This window comes from Mustelus asterias, chromosome 3 (assembly GCF_964213995.1).
Source record: "Mustelus asterias chromosome 3, sMusAst1.hap1.1, whole genome shotgun sequence".
In the NCBI taxonomy this organism is placed as follows: Eukaryota; Metazoa; Chordata; class Chondrichthyes; order Carcharhiniformes; family Triakidae; genus Mustelus; species Mustelus asterias.
This window is the reverse complement of record NC_135803.1, coordinates 48,338,243-48,357,429: the sequence shown is the minus strand read 5'-3', so window position 1 is coordinate 48,357,429 and position 19,187 is coordinate 48,338,243. Positions and strand designations below refer to the sequence as shown.

Genomic DNA, 19,187 nt, shown 5'->3' with positions numbered 1-19,187 from the left:
AAAATCCTGTTTAATCAATTTATTGGAATTCTTTGAAGAAGTACAACATTTAAAAGACATTTGGACCGGTACAAGGATGGGAAAGGTTTAGAGGGATATGGTCCAAATGCAGGCAAATAGGACTAGTCCATGCCGGTTTCCTAAACTGGACAAGTTGGACCAAAGGGCCAGTTTCCAGTGCTGTATATCTCTGATTCTAAGTAGCAGGTGCGGTGGATAAAGGGAAACCGGTGGATGTACAGTATTTGGGTTTTCAGAGGGTATTTGATAAAGTGCTTCATCAAAAGTTATTGTTAAAAATGAAAACCCATCATGTAGGGGGTAACATATTGACATGGATAGAATATTGGCTAGCTAACAGGAAACAGGCATAATTGGGTCATTTTCTGATTGGCAGCTTGTGACAAGTGGTGTGCCTCAATTATTTATATAAATAATTTGGCTGAAGAGACTGATATGATTACTAAATTTGGCACAAAGATAAGTGGAAAAAGTAAGTTCGTAAGAAGACATCAAAAGGATATAGATAGGTTCAGTGAGTGGGCAAAGATCTAGCAAATGGATTATGTAGGAAAATGTAAGGTTGCCCATTTTTGCAGGACAAAGCATATTATCTAAATGGTGAGAGATTGCAGAGCTCCGAGAGGCAGAGAGATCTGGGTGTCCTACTGCATGAATCGCAAGATGCAGCATGTAATTAGCAAAGCTAATAAGTGTTATATTTTCTTAAGGGGAATTGAATACAAGAGTTGGGTGGTTATATTTTAGTTATACAAGGCATTGGTGAGATCACATCTGGAGTACATATCAAACGTATGGAATAGGAACAGAAGTAAACCATTTGGCTCCTTGAGTCTGCTCCACCATTCAATAAGATCATGGCTGAGCTGTTTGTTTCGAATTCCACATTTCCCCCATCTTCTAATTAACCTTAGATTCTTCTTGGGCAAGGGAATCAATCCACCTCTGCTTTAAAAATATTTAATGTTGTCTCCATGGTCTTAGGTAGAGTTGCAAAGTCACACAACTCTTGAGAGAAAATACTTCTCTATCTGAAAAGGATGAGTCCTAATTTTAAAACAGTGCCCTCTAGTCTGGACTCATCCACAAGAGGAAACATCCTTTCCACATCTACCTTGTCAAGACTGTTGAGGATCTTACATACTTCAATTAAGTCACCCCTTGCTCTTCTAAACTCCTTCCCTCGTAAAAATAACCTGCCAATTCCAACTATCAATCTAGTAAACCTCCTCTGAACCATTTACATTCTTCCTTTTAAAAAGACCAAAACTGCATACACTATTTAAGATGCGATCTCACCAATATTCTGTGACTAAAGCAACACCGCAACATCCTTTTTTGTTTGATTCCCCTTGTAATAAAGGACAGCTTTCCGTTAGCTGCCTTAATTAATTTATGATGTGGAGATGCCGGCGTTGGACTGGGGTAAACACAGTAAGAAGTTTAACAACACCAGGTTAAAGTCCAACAGGTTTATTTGGTAGCAAAAGCCACACAAGCTTTCGAGGCTCTGAGCCCCTTCTTCAGGTGAGTGGGAATTCTGTTCACAAACAGAACTTATAAGACACAGACTCAATTTACATGAATAATGGTTGGAATGCGAATACTTACAACTAATCCAGTCTTTAAGAAACAAAACAATGGGAGTGGAGAGAGCATCAAGACAGGCTAAAAAGATGTGTATTGTCTCCAGACAAGACAGCCAGTGAAACTCTGCAGGTCCACGCAACTGTGGGAGTTACAAATAGTGTGACATAAATTCTGATTCTAGGATCGCATGATAAAGACTCAGGAGGAAAAAAGCAGAAATATTTATGTGAAATAGTGTGACATAAACCCAATATCCCGGTTGAGGCCGTCCTTGTGTGTGCGGAACCTGGCTATCAGTTTCTGCTCCGCGACTCTGCGCTGTCGTGTGTCGCGAAGGCCGCCTTGGAGAACGCTTACCCGAATATCAGAGGCCGAATGCCCGTGACCGCTGAAGTGCTCCCCAACAGGAAGAGAACAGTCTTGCCTGGTGATTGTCGAGCGGTGTTCATTCATCCGTTGTCGCAGCGTCTGCATAGTTTCCCCAATGTACCATGCCTCGGGACACGGTCACGGGCATTCGGCCTCTGATATTCGGGTAAGCGTTCTCCAAGGCGGCCTTCGCGACACACGACAGCGCAGAGTCGCGGAGCAGAAACTGATAGCCAGGTTCCGCACACACAAGGACGGCCTCAACCGGGATATTGGGTTTATGTCACACTATTTCACATAAATATTTCTGCTTTTTTCCTCCTGAGTCTTTATCATGCGATCCTAGAATCAGAATTTATGTCACACTATTTGTAACCCCCACAGTTGCGTGGACCTGCAGAGTTTCACTGGCTGTCTTGTCTGGAGACAATACACATCTTTTTAGCCTGTCTTGATGCTCTCTCCACTCCCATTGTTTTGTTTCTTAAAGACTGGATTAGTTGTAAGTATTCGCATTCCAACCATTATTCATGTAAATTGAGTCTGTGTCTTATAAGTTCTGTTTGTGAACAGAATTCCCACTCACCTGAAGAAGGGGCTCAGAGCCTCGAAAGCTTGTGTGGCTTTTGCTACCAAATAAACCTGTTGGACTTTAACCTGGTGTTGTTAAACTTCTTACTTAATTAATTTAACCTGCCTTAATTAACTCTCAGTCCACAATCAGTAAGAATAGGCAACACCACCTCCACGATCATCCTCAACACCAGTGCTCCACAAGGCTGTGTTCTCAGCCCCCTGCTATACTCCTTATACACCTATGACCGTGTGGCCAAATTCCCCTCCAATTCGATTTTCATGTTTGCTGACGACGCCACTGTAGTGGGTCAGATCTCAAACAATGACGAGATAGAGTACAGGGATGAGATAGAGAATCTGGTGAACTGGTGCGGCAACAATAATCTCTCCCTCAATGTCAACAAAACGTAGGAGATTGTCATCGATTTCAGGAAGCGTAAAGGAGAACATGCCCTGGTCTACATCAATGGGGACAAAGTAGAAAGGATCGAGAGCTTCAACTTTTTAGGTGTCCAGATCACCACCAACCTGTCCTGGTCCCCCCCATGCTGACACTATAGTTAAGAAAGCCCACCAACGCCTCTACTTTCTCAGAAGACTAAGGAAATTTGGCATGTCAGCTACGACTCTCTCCAACTTTTACAGGTGCACCATAGAAAGCATTCTTTCTGGTTGTATCACAGTTTGGTATGGCTCCTGCTCTGCCCAAGACCACAAGGAACTACAAAAGGTTGTAAATGTAACCCAATCCACCACGCAAACCAGCCTCCCGTCCATTGACTCTGTCTACACTTCCCGCTGCCTTGGCAAAGCAGCCAGCATAATTAAGGACCCCATGCACCTCGGACATTCACTGTTCCACCTTCTTCCTTCGGGAAAATGATACAAAAGTCTGAGGTCATGTACCAATCGACTCAAGAACAGCTTCTTTCCTGCTGCTGTCAGACTTTTGAATGGACTTACCTTGCATTAAGTTGATCTTTCTCTACATCCTAGCTATGACTGTAACACTACATTCTGCACTCTCTCATTTCCTTCTCTATGAATGGTATGTTTTGTCTGTATAGCGTGCAAGAAACAATACTTTTCACTGTTAATACATGTGACAATAATAAATCAAATTAATTACTTGCTGTACCCGCATTCTAACTTAAGTTTTAAGTTTATTTATTGTCACAAGTAGGCTTACATTAACATTGCAATGAAGTTACTGTGAAAATTCCCTAGTCGCCACACTCTGGTGCCTGTTCGGGTACACCTGAGGGAGAATTTAGCATGGCCAATGCACCTAACCTGTGCAGACTCGACCTAAACAGTGACCTAAGCTGGGAATCGAGCCTGGGTCCCTGGTGCTGAGGCAGCAGTGCTAACCACTCTGCCACCGTGCACGCAGACACCTAAATCCCTCTGCATCTCGGAATTTTGCAGCCATTCTCCGTTTAAGCAATATCTGCCTTTTTATTCTTCCTGTCAAAATGAACAACTTCACATTTTCCCACATTATACTCCATTTGTCAGACCCTATGCTCACTCACTTAACTGATTGATATACATCTGCAACCTCCTTATGTTTTCGTCACTTATGTTCCTATCTTTGTCATGTGCAAACTTATCGACCACACTTTCACTCCCCTCGTTGAAGTAATCAATGTAACTTGTAAAAAGTGAGGCCACAGCACAGATCCCTATGGATTCTGCTCATCATATCCTGCCAATCAGAAAAGACCCATTTATGCACACTGTTTTCTACCAGCCAGCAAATTTTCTCCATGTTAATGTGATCCCGACACCATGAGCTCTTGCTTTCTGCAGTAACATTTGATGTGGCACCTTGTCAAATGCCTTTTGGAAATCTTAAGTACAGTATGTTTACAGTGCCCATTTTTTCACAGTGCATGATGCTCATCAAAGAACCCTCAAGAAGTTGGTTAAACCTGATTTTCCTTTCATAAAACCATGCTGACTCTTCCCAAATACCATGAGTTTTTTGCCCAACTAAACCTCAAAGATTGATTCTCGTATCTGCCCCATGACAGATTGACCGATATTGAACTAACTGGCCTAACCGTTTTCAGCTTCCCTCCCTCCTTGAATAGAGGCGTCATGTTTGCTACTTTCCAGTGTGATGGAACCTTTCCAGAATCTTGCAAATTTTGGAAAATTAAGACTTTCACATCTACCTCTTCAGCTATCTCTTTTAAGACCCAGAAATTTGTCAGCCTGCAGGCTTCCGTAATGATCATAATTTCACCAAGTTCCCCTCTCTCATCTGCCTTCATATTTACAGCTGTTACTGGAATGCTTCTTGTATCTTCTATAGTGAAGGCAGCAGCCAAATATTTGTTCATTTCATCTGCTATTTTCTTATTATCTACTATTAATTCCCCATTGCCACTCTCTGGAGGTCCAACACTTCCTTTTTAAATACCTGTATTAACTCTTGCTATCCATTTTTACATTTCCAGCTAGCTTCCCCTCACACTTTCCTCTGATTAACCTTTCAGTCATTCTCTGCCGTTCTTTATATTCTGACCTACCACTCAGCTTTGCATAGTTGTATGACCATAAGACCATAAGACCATAAGACATAGGAGCGGAAGTAAGGCCATTCGGCCCATCGAGTCCACTCCACCATTCAATCATGGTTGATTTCAACTCCATTTACCCGCTCTCTCCCCATAGCCCTTAATTCCTCGAGAAATCAAGAATTTATCAATTTCTGTCTTGAAGACGCTCAACGTCTCGGCCTCCACAGCCCTCTGTGGCAATGAATTCCACAGACCCACCACTCTCTGGCTGAAGAAATTTCTCCTCATCTCTGTTCTAAAGTGACTCCCTTTTATTCTAAGGCTGTGCCCCCGCGTCCTAGTCTCCCCTGTTAATGGAAACAACTTCCCTACGTCCATCCTATCTAAGCCGTTCATTATCTTGTAAGTTTCTATCAGATCTCCCCTCAACCTCCTAAACTCCAATGAATATAATCCCACGATCCTCAGACGTTCATCGTATGTCAGGCCTACCATTCCTGGGATCATCCGTGTGAATCTCCGCTGGACCCGCTCCAGTGCCAGTATGTCCTTCCTGAGGTGTGGGGCCCAAAATTGCTCACAGTACTCCAAATGGGGCCTAACCAGTGCTTTATAAAGCCTCAGAAGTACATCCCTGCTTTTGTATTCCAAGCCTCTTGAGATAAATGACAACATTACATTTGCTTTCCTAATTACGGACTCAACCTGCAAGTTTACCTTTAGAGAATCCTGGACTAGGACTCCCAAGTCCCTTTGCACTTTAGCATTATGAATTTTGTCACCGTTTAGAAAATAGTCCATGCCTCTATTCTTTTTTCCAAAGTGTACGACCTCGCACTTGCCCACGTTGAATTTCATCAGCCACTTCTTGGACCACTCTCCTAAACTGTCTAAATCTTTCTGCAGCCTCCCCACCTCCTCAATACTACCTGCCCCTCCACCTATCTTTGTATCATCGGCAAACTTTTCTTTTAAGTTTGATAGTTTAGTTAACCACAGATGGGGGGTCAGCCCCTTCGAATTTTTCTATCGTAGGAATATGCTGATTGAGTATTCTGAAATATTCCCTTAAAAATCTGCTCCCATTGCTTCTCTGTTGATCTGTCCTCTAGCCTCTTCCCAGTTCACTTAAGCTAGCTCAACTTTCATGCCCACATAGTTGCCCTTGTTTAAGTTTAAAATACTTGTATTAAACCTACTCTCCCTTTTAAACTAGATGTAAAATGTAATCATACTGTGGCTGCTGCTACTTTGGGGTGTCTTTACCTGGGTCATGAATTGCACATTACCCAATATGAAATCTAATATAACCTGCTCTCTGGCTTCTTAAAACAGCACAATCTTGAAAGCATTCTGAACTCCTCATCCAGGCTACTACTGCAAATCTTATTTTTCAAGTTTATATGTAAAATCACTACTATAATATCTTATTGAAATCGCCAATGATTCATAGTAACTTCATTGCAATATTAATGCAAGCCTACTTGTGACAATAATAAATAAACTTCAAAACTTTGATTATTGCTGAACCTTTGTCACAAGTCCCCAATATTCTTGTTTATTTTGTCTTGCATTGTAGTTACTGTTATTGGTTACTGTGTGCAGTACTAGTCTCCTTATTTGAGGAAAGATGTAACTGCATTGGAAGCAGTTCAGAGTCTGTTACTAATACCTGGAATGGGTGGGTTGTCTTAGGAGGAAAGGTTGGACAGGCTCGACTTGTGTGCTGGAGTTTGGAAGAGTACGAGGCAACCTGATTGAAATCTGTAAGATCCTTGGGGGACTTGACAGGGTTGTTGTGGAAAGAATGTTTACTTTAGTCAGAGAATCTAGAACTAGGGGCCGCTGTTTGAAAATAAGGGGTCACCCATTTAAGGCAGAGATGGGGGAGAATAGTTTTGAGGATTGAGAGACTTTGGAATTCACCACTTCAAAAGTGGTTGAGGTAGAGTCTTTGAACATCCTTAAGGCAGCAGTAGATATGTTTTTGATCATCAAGGCGGTGAAGGGTTATCGGGGTAGACAGATATGTGGAGTTGAGGTTAAAATGAGATCAGCCATGAATTTGAGGTGCCAAGTGGCTTACTCTTTGCTCCTAATTTGTATGTTCATATGTAACGTAAAGCACTAACTAGCCCTAGATATGCCTGTGGTGACAGTCAGATTGACTCATTTTAATTGAAAATGTCTTAGATGCATTCAGACAATACTGATAAGACAATACAGATAAGGAACCTAAGGTATGTATTTAACAAACATTGACCATCATTCAGAACCAGGAAAGTATAATACACAACAATGAAAAAGTACTTGTGTGCACTGCTTTTTGTCTGAACCATTTTACCAAGAAATGCACAAATGTGAATGTGAGAATTAAGGTTATATGGCCAATGAATCTTTATTTTTTATTCACTAATCAAAAGTACAATTGACCACATCTTTATTCCCAATTAACCATATGGTTATTATACTAGCATAATTCTACTTGTTTCCACAGTGTCTCCAAGACATTTGAAAACTTCCATTCTACATTAATTTGCATGTTACAATGGTGCAATTAATTGAGTGCTTTTCAAGGCTTTATCTCTAGTAAAAGTTTTAATTCTCTGCCACACTTCACATGTCAATTTTTGCAAAATACTAACCAATTACCACCAATCTGAAAAAACTTGTGGGCTAGGAGAATGATGATTTTCTTTTCATGGCCGAGTCAGTTTAAGGTGAGGAGCAAGACCATGCAGTTCCCATCTCAAACTTTCAAAAGCCACAAGGCCGACTTTAGACCATGTCTGAGTTTTGTCCTTTAAAGAGAGGGAGGCAGATTAACAGCTGAACATATGGTGTAGGGACATGGCTCTGGGATCTCTGGGAAGTGATTGAGGGCTATTAAATATTTGTGGCTAAGCTACTAAGGAGTACGTTAATTACAACAAATTGGTTCAAATCAGTTTGTTCATGTACCTTGCTGACCTGGAACCTGTAGGTATTCAAAATTTACTTTACTTTCCACTCTTTCAAATAATTGCCTATGCATGAATTGAATTAATTGGTTGAATAATACTTTAAAAGTAAAGAAAGTTGTTAAAATTCTTGGAAAAAAATCTACATGTTGTGTTTCTATGGTATAGAAATGTATTCTTAAAATTTTCTAAAATGAATTTTGTTTTGACATTTGCAGGTGAAATAGTTCTGTCACTTGGCAACAATGCCATTTCCATTTGGCAAGTCCCATAAGTCTCCAGCAGACATTGTGAAAAATCTGAAGGAGAGCATGGCAGTATTAGAAAAACAAGATATCTCTGACAAAAAGGCAGAAAAGGTACAGTGCCATAGCATGTGACATCACTTAATCTCTCTTTCCCTTCTTGATCAAGTGCAGAATGAGAATTTTGATAACTTTTGTCTGTTTAATTCAATCATAGCATTTTCTCCAGCACCTGCAAATGTAATTAACTTGCTGTTGAATTTCGAACAGTTTTTACAACTTTATTTAACGAAATAAAACAGTTTCTTGATTTAATCTTTTTTTTTAACCACACTGTTCACTTTGTTGAATGTTCAGTTATTTGTACTTGTTTCTCTCATTCTCATAAAATAGACCCGGGGTATCTGGAGTTCTGGCATGCTGAGCTGGAGCAAAATATAGAAGTTATCTGAACATGTTGTACGATTAAAGAACTTGCAATTTTCTAATAACTGCAATAGTTATACATAGGATTCTAGTGTAATGAAGTGATCTGGATTAATTAATTAATTCAGGCCAATTAATTAATGGTTAAAAACTCAACCAGTTCACTAATGCTCTTTACAGAAATAAACTTATTACCCTGTCTGGTCTAAATGTGACTCCAGAACTAGTAAGCAGTCTCACAACACCAGGTTAAAGTCCAGCAGGTTTATTTGGTAGCACGAGCTTTTGGAGTGCTGCTCCTTCCATCACGTGAGTCTCGCTCATCTGATGAAGGAGCAGCACTCCGAAAGCTTATGATTCCAAATAAACCTGTTGGACTTTAACCTGGTGTTGTGAGACTTCTTACTGTGCCCACCCCAGTCCAACGCCAGCATCTCCACATCATGAGTCCAGAACTAGAACAATCCGGTTGATCTTCGACTTGCAAGCCACTCTGTTACACCAAACCACTACAAAAAAAAAGTGCTCAAAGAATAAAAGTGGACGTGCAGTCTGACTCGTGTCAGATTTGAACATGGGAATACAATTCTTATCAGTTTGTTTCTGCGCAGTCCTCTGAATTAGTGCAAAAATTGGACAATCTATCCCATGAACTAGTCAAGCAGCAACCTGACTTGGGTATGATTCTATAAGGTCATGTCCAGCCAGAATCATACAGTGGCGCACAGTTAGGAAGGAGTGGCCCTGAAGTCCTCAAAACTGACTCCGGAACCCATGTCTCATCGCATCAAGATAAACATCCTGCATTTTACCACCAACTCAGCTGATGAATCAGTCCTCCTCCATTTTGAATGCACTTTGAAGATACATTGAGGGTAGCAAGGGTACAGAATGCTCTTGGTGGGATACCTCATTGTGTTACCAAGTGGCTTGGTAACATCATTACTGCCCAAACTGGCTGAGTCCTGAAGGATAGAGCAGCCAGCCTGGACTTGGCTTGCAAGCTTATAAACCAGCTTAACATCTTCACTAGTTTGTCTGTTGCAGTTTCATTTGTCTATAGCAGAATTGGTCTCAGTGACCACTGCACAGTTCTTGTGGGGACAAAGGCACGTTGTCACACTCAGGGCTAACTCTAACCCTCCATGTTACCATGCAACCACCTTGCTAAATATAATAGATTCAGAACAGTAAATCAAAACTGAGCATCCATAAGACCCTGTGAGCCAACCAGCAGCACCATTGCATTTCACTATTCACTTAATCTCATAATGTGGCTTATCCCTCACTCTGGAATTACCTTCAGATTAGGAGACCAATCCTGGTTCAACGAGGAACGTAGAATAACATGCTGGAAAAAGGACTATGCATACCTGCAAATGAAGTTTCTGCCTTGTGAAGCTACAAGACAGGACTAAATGCATGATAAATAGTGAAAGCAATATGCTATTGACAGAGCCTGGAAATCTCTTAACTAGCAGCTCCAAACAGAACTCCATTGCATCCAATTGTGACGGGTATCAGATAATTTAAAAAAGCTAACAGGAGAAGGTGACTCCATGAAAATAGAGCACGAGTGCCAATCTCGCGGCTGATTTCTTTGCAACCGTCCTCAGCCAGACATGCTAAATAGATCTATATCCATCTGCTCCTGAGGCTCTGTATCATGGAAACTAATCTTCAGCCAATTTGATTCACTCCCAAGTAACCTAAAGAAATAACATCTCACTGTGGGCTCTGACAACCTTGCTGTAGCACTAAAAACTTGTGCTCTAGATCTAGTTGCATCCCTAGCCAAGCTGTTCAAATGCATACATAAATACTGACCTTGACTTGACACTGGAAAGTTCCCCTCCACAAAAAGCAGCTCAGATTCAATCCAATCAGTTACCTCCACGTCGGCCTTTCCCAATCATTAGCAAAGTCATGGAAGGTGTTGTGCCAATGCTATCGCTAGCTCTTATTCACTAATAACATATCCACTGATGCTTAGTTTGGGTTATGATAGGGCCATAATAGGAGCTAGAGTTGGCCACAATGACCTGTTGAGTCGGTTCCATCCATTGAATAAGACCATGAATGAGCTTCAAACTCAACTCCACTTCCACACCCAGTCTCTATTTCTGATTCCCTCAAGAATCTTATCAGTCTCAGTCTTGAATACACTGAACATCTACAATCTGCCTTGGAGAAGTTTAAATGTTCACAAGCTTCTGGGTGAAGAAATTTCTCCTCATCTCGGTCATAAATGGGCAACTCAACTTGAAACTCTAGACTCTCTTTCAATACTCTCCAGTCAGGGCAAAGATCCTCTCGTACTGTCAGTTGTGGTTCAGTTGGCTGCATTCCTGCCTCTAAGTCTGAAGATTCTGGGTTCAAATCCCAGCTCTGGCTTCAGCACAAAAATCTCAGCAAATAGTGTTGCATGGTTGGAGGTTCTATCTTTTGGATGAGATGTTAAACTGAGGCCTGATCCGCACCCCTCAGGTGTATGTAAAACATCCAATGGCATTTTTTCAAAAGAACAGCAGGGGAGTGAAAACCAGTTATTTGGTCAATATTTATTCCTCAACTGATGTTTCAATAGAATATGAAAATGGCTTTAAGTCACTCAGGTTTATCAGATCTTTGGTTCCTCACTATTTCTAATACGTTTCTTATGTCTGCTACTCTAAAGACAGATGCTAAATATTTGTTTAATATCCACACCATTTCCTTATTTCTCTTGCCTTGACCTTTAAGGCAACATGTTCACTTTTGTTAATCTCTTCAAAGTCCTTAGAATTTGTTTTATTATTCCTAGTATATTCATTTTGTTTCCTTGATCTCAATTTTTTGGCCATCCTTTGGTTTCTGAGGCACTTGATCCTCAATCTTATTGCACTTGGCAACGTTATAAATCCCTTTATATCTGCACTCCTAATCTCTAGTTAGCCACATAATGATCGCTTTCCCCATTGAGTTTTATGGAATCATTATCATTAAGAATTATGAAATAATTAAAGGTTGACCATTGCTTATCTCCATATCTTGTCAATATGACTTTCCAACCTAGTCTGTGACCCTCATGCCTATTTAATTGCCATTTAAGTTTAAAACTCTGATACTTCAAGATGTCACATGCAAGCTCTTAATTAAATTTATCGTATTATGATCACTTTTTCCCAGATATCCTATGAGATTATTAATTGACCACTTGACTCCAAACTTAATTACTGGTTTGGTCTAAACATGTTCAGAAGAGGTGAGGTGAGAGTGACTGTCTTTGACATCAAGGCATTGTTAGACTGAAGGAGTCAAAAGGAGTAACAGGAATACAGAGTACTGGGCTAATGGTAAGATACTTGGTAGTGTGGATGAACAGAGGGATCTGGGTGTCCACGTGCATAGATTCCTGAAAGTTGGCACCCAGGTTGATAGGGTTGTTAAGAAGGCGTACGGTGTGTTAGCTTTTATTGGTAGAGGGATTGAGTTTCAGAGCCAGGAGGTCATGCTGCAACTGTACAAAACTCTGATGCGGCCGCATTTGGAGTATTGCGTACAGTTCTGGTCGCCGTATTCTAGGAAAGATGTGGAAGTGTTGGAAAGGGTGCAGAGGAGATTTACCAGGATGTTGCCTGGTATGGTGGGAAAATCGTATGAGGAAAGGCTGAGGGGCTTGAGGTTGTTTTTGTTAGAGAGAAGAAGGTTAAGAGGTGACTTAATAGAGGCATACAAGATGATCAGAGGATTAGATAGGGTGGATAGTGAGAGCCTTTTTCCTCGGATGGTGTTGGCTAGCACGAGGGGACATAGCTTTAAATTGAGGGGTGAGAGATATAGGACAGATGTTAGAGGTAGGTTCTTTACTCGGAGAGTAGTAAGGGCGTGGAATGCCCTGCCTGCAGCAGTGGTGGACTCGTCAACGTTGAGAGCGTTCAAGTGGTTATTGGATAAACATATGGATGATATTGGAATAGTGTAGATTAGAGGGGCTTTAGATTGGTACCACTGGTCGGCGCAACATCGAGGGCCGAAGGGCCTGTACTGCGCTGTTATGTTCTATGTTCTATGAATGTGGCAGCAACGAACCAGAGTACAATTTGAAGTCAATGGGGATCAGAGACATATCTTTACACTGCCTAGAGTCATTACTAGCTCAAGAGATGCTGATTGTATGGAAGTTGGCGGGTCAGTCATAGAGATGCATAGCATGAAAACAAGCCCTTCAGCCCAATCTGTCCATGCTGCCCTGTTTTTACCACTAAGCTAGTCCAATTGCCTGCATTTGGCCCATATCCCTCTATACCAGGGGTCTCCAAACTACGGCCCGCGGGCCACATCTGGCCCGCAGCCAGTGGGGTGGGACTGGATTCCCGCTACCGAAAACACTCCTGCGCCCGGAACCCCGCCGCTGACTCAGGATCCGGACGCGGGGATGGAAGCCACAGGCCGGACATTTGCTGCCACTCCGCGCGGTGTCTGATGGACCCATGGGAATCCTCGCCCTCTTTACCGGCCTATTGTCCAATCAGAGCTGCTGTCCTGTGACTGACAGTTCATTAAACGAATCAGCAATTGAGACATCTGTTATCCAATTGCTGCTCTGCATTGACTAAGTGACAGCTGCTTTATCCAATCCGTAAGCTCCATCTGTCTGAAATGAGCGAGAACAATGACAATGATGGCAATTCAGACCAATTCAGTTATGGAAGGAAAAGTGGACAGTGAGTGCCGCCTGTTTAATGAAGAATGGGGTGTAAAGTCCTTCTTTGTACAAGCAGGTGATGAGGCCTTGTGTGTCATATGCAACGAAACTGTTGCAGTTTTGAAGGAGTACAATGTACGTCGGCACTGAGACCAAACATGAACCAAGTTATTCCCAATTCACAGGAACACAGCGTTCAGAAAAATTTGAATCAATGCAACGCAGGTTGCTTTCCCAACGAGCTTTTTTTACGCAGAAGATAACTGAAAATGAAGCTTTAACCAGGGCCAGTTACAAACTAGCTTATGTGTTGGCTAAAAGAGGAAAACCATTCACCGATGGAGATCTCATAGTGTATAATGGAAGCAGTGGAAGAGTTAAGCCCAGAAAAAGCAAATCTGTTCAAAATCATCAGTCTTGCGCCGAATGCTATTGCTCGTAGAATTGAGGATATAGGAAGCAATATATTTAATCAAATTGCAGAGAAAGCAAGGAATTTTCAGTTGTATTCTCTCGCACTTGATGAATCGACTGATGTGTGTGACACATCACAACTCCTAGTATTCATCCGAGGTGTCGACAGTGAATTTAATGTGACACAAGAATTAGTATCAGTGCATAGCATGCACAGAACAGTAACTGCAGAAGATATCTTCAAAGAATTGCAAAAAACTGTTAGAATATAACCTGGAGTGGAATAAACTGCAATGCGTGACAATTGATGGAGGAAAGAGCATGTCTGGGGTGAAGAAAGGTTTGATTGGACAAATCACTAAAGCTTGTGAGGTTGGTGGATTCTCAAAGCCCATGTTTCTGCATTGCATTATCCATCAACAAACATTGTGCGGAAAATATGTGGATATGTCTTGCGTTCTGAAACCTGTTGTTTCAACAGTGAATTTCATTTGATCTTTCGGGCTTGATCATCAGTTCATTTATAAAACTTATTTTTTTTTTGGCCGCTGAAAATGTGTAAAATATACGATGTGGTCCTTGTACTGAAAAGTTTGGAGACCCCGGCTCTATACCAATCTTACCCAAGTAATTGTCTAAATGCTTTTTAAAAAACAAAATTGTACCCGCCTCGACTACTGCATCTGGCAGCCCGGTACAGACACTCGCTGCCCTCAGTGAAAAAATTGCCCTTCTGGACCTTTTTGTATCCCCCCTCTCCCCTCATCTTAAACCTATGCCCTATAGTTTTAGACTCCCCCTACTTTTGGGAAAAGGTGCTGACTCTCTACTTTATCTATGCTCCTCATTATTTTATAGACCTCAATAAGATCATCCCTAAGCCTCCAACGCTCCAGGGAAAAAAAAGTCCCAGTCTATTCATGTCTTGTAGAACTTCAACAAGACATCCCAAGTCCTGTATTGAATGTTCTGACCAATGAAACCAGGCATGCTGAATGTCTTCACCACCCTGTCCACCTATGACTCCACTTTCAAGGAGCTATGAACCTGTACTCCTAGATCTCTAATTCTATAACTCTCCTAACTGAGTAGGTCCTGCTCTGATTCGATCTACCAAAATGCATGTGGAGTTTGCACATTCTCCCCGTGTCTGTGTGGGTTTCCTCTGGCTGCTCCAGTTTCCTCCCACAGTGCAAAGATGGGTGGATTAGGTGGATTGGCTGTGCTAAATTGCCCCTAAGTTGTTAGGGGGACTAGCTAGGGTAAATGCATGGAGTTATGGGGATGGGGCCTGGGTGGAATTGTAGTCAGTGCAGACTTGATGGGACAAATGGCTGCCTTCTGCACTGTAGGATTCTATGATCACCTCACATTTATCTAAATTAAACTCCCATCTAACATTCATCAGCCCACTGGCCCAATTGATCAAGCTCCCTTTGCAATCCTAGATGGCATCTTGGCATTAGGACCTGTCTGCAGGAATTCCTCAAGACTGGCTTTAGTCCAGTCTTCAAGTGATTCATCAGTAAAGTTTACTTATTAGTCACAAGTAGGCTTACATTCACACTAATGAAGTTACTGTGAAAATTCCCTAGTCGCCACACTCCAATGCCTGTTTGGGTACACTGAGGGAGAATTTAGCATAGCCAATTCACCTAACCAGCACATCTTTGGACTGTGGGAGGAAACCCACGCAGACACAAGGAGAATGTGCAAACTCCACAGACAGTGACCCAAGCCGGGAATCTAACCCGGGTCCCTGGGGTTGTGAGGCAGCAGTGCTAACCACTGTGCCACCGTGCCGCCCCAGTGAACTCTCCATGTTCGAAGAGGAATGCTTGATGACTGGACATTGTTCAGTTCCATTCATTGTTGCTAGTACTAAAGTGAGCATTGCTGCATGTAGTAAGATCTGGATAATATACAGGCTAGGGTTTTCACATTTCTGCCACATGTGGCAAGCAGTGACCTGTCCAATAAGAGCGTTTAACCACTTTTCCATTGCTGTCATTAAATCACTCATCCGTACAAATATTGTAGTTACAACAGCAGGTCAGAGGTTTGGTATTGGTGAATGTCTTGTCTACAGACTACCCAAAGCCTTTATCATTGATAAGACCCAAATCAGGAGCGTGATAGAATAATTTACATTTGCCTGGATGAGCATAGTTTCAACAACAATCTAAAATATCAACGCCATCCAGGACAGAGCAACCCACTTGGCATTCCATGTAGCGCCTTACACATTCACTCCGTCTACCATAGTGCAATGTATACCATCTGCAAAATGCATTGCAGCATTTGCCAAAGTTTATTTGACAGCAGCTCCCAAACTTGTAGCCTCTATCACTTAGAAAGGACAGAAGATGCATGGGCATGCTATCACCTGTAATTACCTCTCCAAGTCACATGCTGCTGTGACATTGCAATGTTTTGTTGTTCCTTCATTGCTGATAGGTTAAATTCCTGTAACTCCATACCTAAACACATTGTAGGAGTACCTTCACCATACAGACTGCAATGGCACCTTCTTGGGGGCAATTAAGAAAGAATAATAAATGCTGGCCTTGCCAGTGAAACAAACATCCCATGAATTAATTAAAAAGAGAGAAACTGATAGAAAGTGGTTTGATCTCTCGTCAATTGTCATTTACCTCTACTTAAGGGGACTCAAAATGCAGCAATGTTTCCATTTGTGGGGCAGGTAAGGGTAGGTGTACCATAGTAATTGGATTCTCATTCCGGAAGCCACAGCATGATTTTTACTCGTTCAGTTACTCATCATCTCTGAAGCTGTAGATCTCGAAGACACAGACATCATTTGTTCTTGGGTGGTTTTCTTGACATAACTTAACTGCTTGATGTCACCAATGGGTGCCGATAATCAAAGCCACCAGATTTCCTGACACTAAAATCCTTCACCTCGCTGAATACACGTTAAAGGAAAAAAATAGTCACATCTGGATCAACGGGTTTAAAATCAACTTTGGGTAATCTAGTTAGAGTTCATGCAAATAGGAAGAGGCAGCGTAAGTTTTTATGTTCTGAATGTCTCTTACAACAACCAGTAGCAGGAGACTCCACAATGTTGGTGAAATGGGCAAAGGGAAGAGATAGTCCTCTTGAACTCTGTATTACTGCAGGGAAATTAAGTTTACGCCTGATTACAGTTGGACCATTCTGGTATCTGATTCCTTTCCAAAATCTAAATCTCTCAAAAATGTTGTCACTGAACTGAGAACAATCACAGGCAAAATGTGAAGCTGGTCAAATGGCAACTTTCTCCGCACCCTTGACTATGAATTCAATTTTTCTAAAGGGATTTTCTTTTTCCAGTTATGCCTGTGTCGTGTTTCTGTTATGGTCTGTGATATGTAACAGGAAGTGGGATATTTCTGTCTCAGTAATGGCATCAGTATGTGGAGAATGAAGAATATTCAAGAGTTATCATTAGGCAGTCAAATTGCATTCTTTTCCACCACCCTATCCTCTTCCCCCAATTGCCTTTTAGCAGTGTGTGTATTTTATATACGTGATGTGGAGATGCCGGCGTTGGACTGGGGTAAACACAGTAAGAAGTTTCACAACACCAGGTTAAAGTCCAACAGGTTTATTTGGTAGCAAAAGCCACACAAGCTTTCGAGGCTCTAAGCCCCTTCTTCAGGTGAGTGGGAATTCTGTTCACAAACAGAACTTATAAAGACACAGACTCAATTTACATGAATAATGGTTGGAATGCGAATACTTACAACTAATCCAGTCTTTAAGAAACAAAACAATGGGAGTGGAGAGAGCATCAAGACAGGCTAAAAAGATGTGTATTGTCTCCAGACAAGACAGCCAGTGAAACTCTGCAGGTCCACGCAACTGTGGGAGTTACAAATAGTGTGACATAAACCCAATATCCCGGTTGAGGCCGTCCTTGTGTGTGCAGAACTTGGCTAAGTGATAGAGGAACAAGACTTCTTCACCGCACGGGACCTTCAACCGATGCTATACACTAGATACATCGATGACATTTTCTTCCTTTGGACTCATGGTGAACAATCACTGAAACAACTCTATGATGACATCAACAAGTTCCATCCCACCATCAGGCTCACCATAGACTACTCTCCGGAATCGGTTGCATTCTTGGACACGCGCATCTCCATTAAGGACGGTCACCTCAGCACCTCACTGTACCGCAAGCCCACGGATAACCTCACGATGCTCCACTTCTCCAGCTTCCACCCTAAACACGTTAAAGAAGCCATCCCCTACGGACAAGCCCTCCGTATACACAGGATCTGCTCGGATGAGGAGGATCGCAACAGACACCTCCAGACGCTGAAAGATGCCCTCATAAGAACAGGATATGGCGCTAGACTCATTGATCAACAGTTCCAACGTGCCACAGCGAAAAACCGCACCGACCTCCTCAGAAGACAAACACGGGACACAGTGGACAGAGTACCCTTCGTCGTCCAGTACTTCCCCGGAGCGGAGAAGCTACGGCATCTCCTCCGGAGCCTTCAACATGTCATTGATGAAGACGAACATCTCGCCAAGGCCATCCCCACACCCCCACTTCTTGCCTTCAAACAACCGCACAACCTCAAACAGACCATTGTCCGCAGCAAACTACCCAGCCTTCAGGAGAACAGTGACCAAGACACCACACAACCCTGCCACAGCAACCTCTGCAAGACGTGCCGGATCATCGACACAGATGCCATCATCTCACGTGAGAACACCATCCACCAGGTACACGGTACATACTCTTGCAACTCGGCCAACGTTGTCTACCTGATACGCTGCAAGAAAGGATGTCCCGAGGCATGGTACATTGGGGAAACTATGCAGACGCTGTGACAACGGATGAATGAACACCGCTCGACAATCACCAGGCAAGACTGTTCTCTTCCTGTTGGGGAGCACTTCAGCGGTCACGGGCATTCGGCCTCTGATATTCGGGTAAGCGTTCTCCAAGGCGGCCTTCGCGACACACGACAGCGCAGAGTCGCTGAGCAGAAACTGATAGCCAAGTTCCGCACACACAAGGACGGCCTCAACCGGGATATTGGGTTTATGTCACACTATTTGTAACTCCCACAATTGCGTGGACCTGCAGAGTTTCACTGGCTGTCTTGTCTGGAGACAATACACATCTTTTTAGCCTGTCTTGATGCTCTCTACACTCCCATTGTTTTGTTTCTTAAAGACTGGATTAGTTGTAAGTATTCGCATTCCAACCATTATTCATGTAAATTGAGTCTGTGTCTTTATAAGTTCTGTTTGTGAACAGAATTCCCACTCACCTGAAGAAGGGGCTTAGAGCCTCGAAAGCTTGTGTGGCTTTTGCTACCAAATAAACCTGTTGGACTTTAAC

General features: G+C 42.4%; 1 protein-coding gene across 3 annotated transcripts in view; it reads left to right on the top strand.

Moving 5' to 3' along the window:
• Nucleotides 1–19,187, top strand: part of LOC144490898 (calcium-binding protein 39) — a 73,093-nt gene that overhangs the window by 21,540 nt on the left and 32,366 nt on the right. For all 3 annotated transcript variants that reach the window (XR_013497365.1, XM_078208586.1, XM_078208592.1), the window contains one exon: nucleotides 8,263–8,403. Coding sequence is in view for 2 of the 3 variants with exons in the window: in XM_078208586.1 (XP_078064712.1) it covers nucleotides 8,290–8,403 (114 nt within the window). In the remaining variant the exon portion in view is untranslated. The remainder of the gene's footprint in view (nucleotides 1–8,262; nucleotides 8,404–19,187) is intronic.